General features: G+C 42.4%; 1 protein-coding gene across 2 annotated transcripts in view; it reads right to left on the bottom strand.

The window, feature by feature from the left end:
- Positions 1–7,500, bottom strand: part of gnav1 (guanine nucleotide binding protein (G protein) alpha v1) — a 30,196-nt gene that overhangs the window by 15,618 nt on the left and 7,078 nt on the right. For both annotated transcript variants that reach the window (XM_029429677.1, XM_029428860.1), the window contains 2 exons: positions 2,979–3,071; positions 2,165–2,325 (listed from right to left, as the gene is read on the bottom strand). In XM_029429677.1, the coding sequence (XP_029285537.1) occupies positions 2,165–2,325; positions 2,979–3,071 (254 nt within the window). The remainder of the gene's footprint in view (positions 1–2,164; positions 2,326–2,978; positions 3,072–7,500) is intronic.

Here is a 7,500-nt window from a genome sequence, read left to right on the forward strand (position 1 = left end):
AGAGACAGAGAGAGACAGAGAGAGAGGAGAGAGAGAGAGAGAGACAGAGACAGAGAGAGAGACAGAGACAGAGAGAGAGACAGAGACAGAGACAGAGACAGAGACAGAGACAGAGACAGAGACAGAGACAGAGAGAGAGAGAGAGAAACATTTATTACCTGAAGACAAATTTGAGATCAAAAGAGAATAAAATCAGGTATCAGTTGCAGATGTGTAGACTCGTACATTGTGTGTGTTTGACGTGGCCATCAGCTGCCAGGTGGCGGGTAGAGCGTGCAGTGATAAGGCTGGAGCCCCAGGGGGCGCAGCAGCTCATCACGATGAATATTCACCATAATAACACACTGGGGCTAAGCTTTCAAACACAGATTAGCTATTAAGACAGCTAGTGTAATCAACTGTATCTTGTGTGTGCGCTCAGCGAAAAGTGATCACTCTCTCACTCTCTCTCACACACACACACACACACACACACACACACACACACTGACATTATCAACTAGTCACCCTGAATCAGTTTCTTGGACAGCGATACACATCATGCTGCTTAAAAAACACACTGCCTGCCGGACGCTGCACAGTGCGTGTGTCTGTTTCATACTTCTCTCTTTGTGAGGACCTTTCTGAGTTTAAGAGAAAGGGGTCATTTTCATTTGAGTACATTTTGACCAGTCCCCAATTATTCAGAAGGCTGTATTATATGTTTTTAAGCACTCTTAGTGATAAACCTACAGAGAATTATCAGCAGGATCTGCAGCTCCCCTCAGCTTTACAGAGCTTTAAAGTGAGTTTCAGCTCATTGTTTAGCTGTCCGACTGCGACTTTACTGTTCTGGTTTACTGCCCCTGCTTAAGTAGCGTTGTTTCTCTGCCTCAGAAGCTGATTTCAGTGGGGGAAAAAGTCACTGTACACAACCTGTTTGGCACCAAATGGCAGACCGACACAAATATTTCCCTCAGAAGTTGGTGGAGAACAAAAACAGAGCTAAAAGAGAGTCAATATTGGACTTGAAACATAACTCAAATTAATGATCATGTTGCTCTGTAAAAGCTGGATGTGTCAATAAGCAACTGTTTGAAATGTTCAAGTTTGAAACTTGAACATTTCACACATGAAATGTCAAAATCCCTCATTGCACACAAAAACTGGGTATTTACTATTGCCGCACGATATGAGAAAATATGCGATAACGTTGTTGAATATCGCGATAACGATATTACTTGCGATAAATAGAAAGTCTACTCGGTTCTGCCTTTCTGCTGCTTTAAATATACTGCTAACATACAACAACTTGTTGAATTAAAAAAAGGAAATTATTTCGCAGTCTTTTGCAATGTGTTCATCACGCTATATATCGTGCTGCCCTACTTACAACTATGTAAGGAAAATAAAATAATTTAACTTGATCTTCCAGATGTAGATATAAGTATAACCCACGTGAAGGTTTGTTCAATACAGTCTTATTATTACTGATAGAAAATTAAAGCCTAACAGAAAGCTAAGACCCTAAACTGGAAATTGACTTTGAGGTTAAGGTAAGGGTAAATGTCAATAAGGGTCCTCGCAAGTATAGAAGTATGAACATGTGTATGTGTGTGTGCCTGAGGAGAGGAGGGTGATGGTGATGTACGCTGGTTCTCAGTGGGAACAAGGGAGCCTGTCGGTGTAGATAACCCCAGAGCTGAGGCCTCTCGCTGGGGTAGAGGATGAGAACAGACGGCCTCCTGGTGGGTCTCAGCTCTGCCTTACTTCTGCATCACACACGCCATCCCCTATAATGTACATCCGTTTCTTATGTTCATCTTCACCCTCACTTCTTTACTCTCATGAAGTTTGACTTTTTCTTAAAATGTGCACATTTTTTAAATATTCTCTGTAATCATATTTTTTTTTTTGTCGCATTGCTTTGCTCATATATGCACACATCCAAAACCAATAAAAACAAACTCATGCGTGTCATTTTAAGGATGTTATATGGATGTATATAATGGAGGTACATGTAATTACACTCAACTTGGGTTTGTTTCCCTCCCTCTTTCCTTTCCGCTCTCCTGACTCTGATTCCCAGTGACAGCGAGCACACGGCCGAGAATCGGCTGCTAAGTTCTGCTAATTAGCCCCCTGCATCTCCTCGGCACAGCGTGAGTGTTGGCAGAGTACTCACTACAGCGCTGAGTCATTGAGCTCATACTCGTATCCCCGGGCCGCTGCCGCCCTCACCCCCTGGTCGGCCAGCAGACAGGACAGGGCGTGGCTAAGGAAAGGAAACAGCACCTGTTCTTCGTCAAAACACCGCCCACACGACAGGACGGAATGGGCGTGGACCTGCAAGAAGAGACGGAGACAGATATATGGATGGATGGACAGCTCGTCAGGGAGGAGCGGAGGCCGGATGGAAAAAAGGATGCGAGTGAGTCTAAACGACAGAAAAGTTTAGGAGTCTGTCTCTGCTCTCTTGATTTTGTAATCAGTACAGATGCACAAATGAATAGATATGCACACAAACACATGTGAAAACACGCACACGCCCTGGTGACATTTAATAGAGGGAATACTTTGGACATCATCTCCCGGCTGAGTGGGTGGATAGTGTATGAGTTCTGAAACTCAGACAATAACGTTCAAATCGAATCTAACCTCACAATTAAACCACCCACCCAGTCTAACTTTCTGCTCCTCGCATGAAAACAAACTGTTGCTGTGTGTGTGTGTGTGTGTGTGTGTGTGTGTGTGTGTGTGTGTGTGTGTATGTGTGTGTGTATGTATGTGTGTGTGTGTGTGTGTAAAAGATCGTTGTGCAGTGCTGAGATGCTGCTCTCTAGTGGAGATCTGGGTGCGGTGCAGGAAAAGCAGCAGCATAAAACAAGATACATTTGAACTGAAGAGGAGCAGGAAGAGGAAGAGGAAGATAGAGACAGAAAGATTTGGAGAAAAAGTCTGATCTAAAAAAGGTGCAAAATGTCAGACATGAAGACTACCTTGTTCCTGCTGTTAGCCAGGTTGATCCGGAGGACGCCCATGCCGTGGAGGACAAACTTCATGGAGGTCAGGAGGTTATCCAGTACAGCAGGCTGCCAAAGATCAATGTTCATAGGTGAAGTTCATGAATAGCCATGGCAACGGGAAAAAACTAAAAATATTCGCCCCGTCACACCAAACTATTATAGAATAAACTGTACAGTGGAGCGTGAGCGTTTGATCTGCTGGCCTTGATTTGCAGAAACCTTGCACTTTCTAACAGTGTTGGATCATGTTGTAGGACTCAGTTTGTCTCATGATGACATTTCCTCCCTGCAGACGACACGTAGGCACGTTGATTCTTCTTACTGCCAAGCCGAAGCACATGACGGCACAAAAAAGAAAAACTTTGTAAAAAGATTCCCTAACTTTTTAAAGAAATAGTGCCACATTTATGGAAATGCATTTATTTGTTTTGCACAGTTAGATGAGAAGATCAATAACAACGCTTAAACCTGTTAAATGTGAAGAGACCGGGGCAGCCCGGGGTTTAACCCGCGGCCCTTTGTGGCATGTCGTCCCCTCTCCCCCCCCCCCCCCCCCCCCCCCCTTTCTTATCCATCTTCAGCTATACAATCATTAAAAGGCAAAAAAGCACAGTGCGAAACAGCTAGCCTGTCTCAGTCCAAATGTAACAACACACAATATGTCTCATTTGTTAAATCTGAAACAAAAACTGAAGTGAAAAAGTTAAAAAATTAAACATTGCGGTTTTACGTGAAATGATGTGCCATGGTAAAACATGGCCCTTAGCAGAGCCTTTGTAGCAGAGTGGTTACAGGCTTGGGGCCTATGTTGCACGAAATACCCCTCTCTCTCTCTCTACCCTCATTTCCAGTCTCTGTCTCTACTCTAAAGGTGATCAATTTTTTATTTAATAATCTCATTTAACTGGCTGGCCTTGAACACACCACCAACACAGAGTCCTATGTGGGGCATAGAGAGTGTGTCCGTGTGTGTGTGTGTGTGTCTATCACACCCCATGGATCAGCGATCATGTCCTATTGGGAGCGTAGGAGAGCGAAAGTGTTGTTTAACTCACATAAAGATTAAACTCATAACTCTGTTTTAGTGCTTGGAAACATTGAGTGACTGAGCAGATTGACTCCTGCAGAGAGTTGGGAAGTGTGTGCGTGTGTGTGATATACTCTTCGTCACTCTCCTGCCAGCCAAAGATAAGCTCAACATTTGGTCACGATTCTCCCCCCCCCCCCCCCCCCTCTCTGTCTGTCTGTGTTTCAATGTCCAGATTGAGATGTGTTGCTCTCCCAGTGAAATGTGCGGGGTGAGATAACTCGGCTTCATCCCGCGAGGAGAGCCCGTCTGAAGGACTGCTGACACCGTGGCTTTAGGAACAAATTAGTCTCTTTCAGGACAACCTTGGCTGACAGCGCTGCATTGATTTGTGTCATAAATAAGCTGCTTTGTGCATTTGTCTCCCTCTGCCTCATCATTACTGTCATATGCCTAGATAAGCAATTTCATATAACACTAATTTGTTAGATCATAATAGCACATTCTTATAGTCTTACGAAAAATAAATATTGGATTTTTATGGTGCATTTTCGGTTTTATGACCTTAAAAAAAATCACTAAATTCACGCAGTTGGTAATAAAGGGGTGAAGGCAGTCTGTATGTGACCCAACAAATCCTAAACTGTGGACTTTGGTAATGTTGCTTATGAACAATGGAGAAAGAGAGGCTTTCAAGTATGAAAGCTGCAACTCCAGGAGCAGAAGTAAGACACTGCGGAACAAGACGAAGAGTCTACAGCTATGGTAGCAGCTCTGCAAGGCTGCACAACAGTACATCCGCATTAAACTGTCTAAAATCGACTAGACCTGCGCATGTTATTTATTTATTGAGTTGTGTACAATCATCCCAAATGCTTCTAACAATTTTCAAACCAAGACAAATCTGTATTTTAAATCAAGGTAACGGTCCGTGTAATTTGATCTCCTGTAATGAGACCATGAATCCTCTTTGCGCATGCGTCAGTGTTGTTGTTGTCTGCCAGAAGTGTTTTTTAACTATATATTTTGAAACATATTTTATATATTTTTAACCTTCTTTACATTTGTAATGTAATTACAGTCGCAAATATCTGGTTATGAACCAAAGCATTGAACAGTAATAAAACATTTGACCTGATGATGGTGCTAGATGAAAAGTCAGGGATCACCAAGGTTATAACAATTCATCGTCTTTGGTCCACAGACAGATCAAGCTACAGAAACAAAGATCAAATCAGTTCATTGATTGAAAAATGTATTGGTCTCAAACATGCGCTGGCAGTAATGTGTAACTTCTAAATGAGTCATTGACTGAATAGTCTTTTTGCTAGTATGTGGACACTGATGAGAGTTTCTCATATCAATGTAAGGAAACCAAACCCACCTACCAGCATCTATGACGCTCCCTTTATACATTTTTATACTTTGCTTTCTGTAAGTAAACAACTTAGTGAAACTGTGACACCCACACGGGTGTTTTCAATGAGCTTGCTGATCAGACCTCTGCTCAGGTTGAAGCTGAGTGAAACTATGATTAGAGGTTCATGATGTCACAAAAACTAACAAGTTGTCCCGCACTAATAAAAGCATTAAAACTAACATCAGAGTAAAGGATGATGTCAATCACACCCAATTTATACCGATTTCATTGTGGATTCCTCTCCTTTCCTCTGCTCTGACTGTAGGTGAATGCGCAAAGTAAACACTGAAACGTGTATATAAATTAGATAAACATAAGCGTTTAGTTTATTTAATAAAAGAGCACCTGTTCAATGTGAAAAGTGAGTTGTGAATATATATATAAAAAAACTAGCAAAATAAATAAAATAAACTCCTTGAATTACAGGGGGGGCGCGGGGCTCCATTGGGGGCGGTAGGGGAAACACTGGCACAAATAAAACCAGGGCCTGATTCACACCAAATCCGGCGATGCGGCAAAAACGCAGGTTTTTTCATTTCACTCCGAGCTGCAGCAGCGTCCAGAAAAAAACGCATTCTGTCCACACCTGCCATCGACTCAGTCAAGCTCACGCTGCACACTGGGTTGGTGGGCCACAGAGAAAGTCACTCCCTTACTTTAGCTAGGCAAGCTAACAACACGCTTCAAGATGTCTCTCTCCAAGCCAAAGAAACCTAGAGTTGATTCTGAAAATCGTCAATTCCAGAGCGAATGGACTGACAAATATTTATTTACTTTTCCAGCCGCAACAAGTAAAACTCTGGTGTGTTTATCGTGCTACAAATGTTTTTCTGTGATGAAAGAATACACCGAGAAGAGGCACTACAAGTCAAGTCACGGCTCGTTTTCTGCCAGTTTTCCCGTGGGCTCAGAGGAAGGGAGAAGGAAAGTACAGGGACCGTTAGCATCATGTGAACGGAGTCAAGTAGCTTTCGGTCGCTTTTGCGCGGAACAAGAGAGCCACGATAGCAGCCCTGCTTTGTTTAGTTCTCTCCTCTCCTTTCCTCCACTCTGTGTCTGACTGACTGTAGGTGTGTGCGCACGTGTGTGTGTGTGTGTGTGTGTGTGTGTGTGTGTGTGTGTGTGTGTGTGTGCTCCGCCCATCGCGAAACAGAGCAGAGGAGAGAATGTGAATGTGCAAAGCAACGCAGTAAACACTGAAACATGCACATAAACTAGATAAATATAATTTAATAAAAGAGCCCCTGTTCAATGTGAAAAGGGAGTTGTGAATGGGGTTCTGTTGGGGGGGGGGGGGGGGGGGGGGGGGGCGAAGCATGAGTGTCTCAGGATTGCCCTTACCACTTATGACCCAGACTATGCTGAAATAGCTAAATCAAGACAGTGTAATTTCTCTCACTGACTCAAACAGGCCCAACATGTCAGAAGTCTGATATGTTTGTAGTTCCATAGAGTACATCACCTGACTTAATGTGGTGCATTCTTAGTGTAAAAGCAAAGACAGAACTGCTTTATGATTAAAGTAAGCCTACTTACTGTTAAATTGTATAAATGTATAAGATATGCATGTTATTGTGAGTCTGATGCTACTGTTTCACTATGTTCTATTTGCATTTAGTATTTCATTTTATGGATATGAACTTGTTTTCAAAGCACCTTATGTTTGCTTGGAAGTGTTGAGGATATTATAAACAGGGCTACTTACTGGTAATGTGGTGAATACTGTTTTATTATATTCATCTTTTTTCTACATTAGTGGACATGGAGCTGTTGGGAAAACAACTCTTGTCTCTTTGGTTTTAAAGATGCAACATTTTGCACTTTTGTGTGAAGCCTTGTAGCCAAAGCTTTCCTACTGTTCTGAATGGACTGGTTGCTTTCTGTAATGAATTATGGTGACACAATTAAAGTGAAAAAAAGGGGATGCACATGACTAGTTAATTTCATGTATTAGTAACTATTAACACTACTGTAAGTAAGAGTTATTTGTAGTGATTCATTGTGTGGCCCACAATATTATGTATGATTTTCCTATTTGGCCCACTTGC

The sequence above is a fragment of the Cottoperca gobio genome, chromosome 1, assembly GCF_900634415.1.
Source record: "Cottoperca gobio chromosome 1, fCotGob3.1, whole genome shotgun sequence".
NCBI classification, from domain to species: domain Eukaryota; kingdom Metazoa; phylum Chordata; class Actinopteri; order Perciformes; family Bovichtidae; genus Cottoperca; species Cottoperca gobio.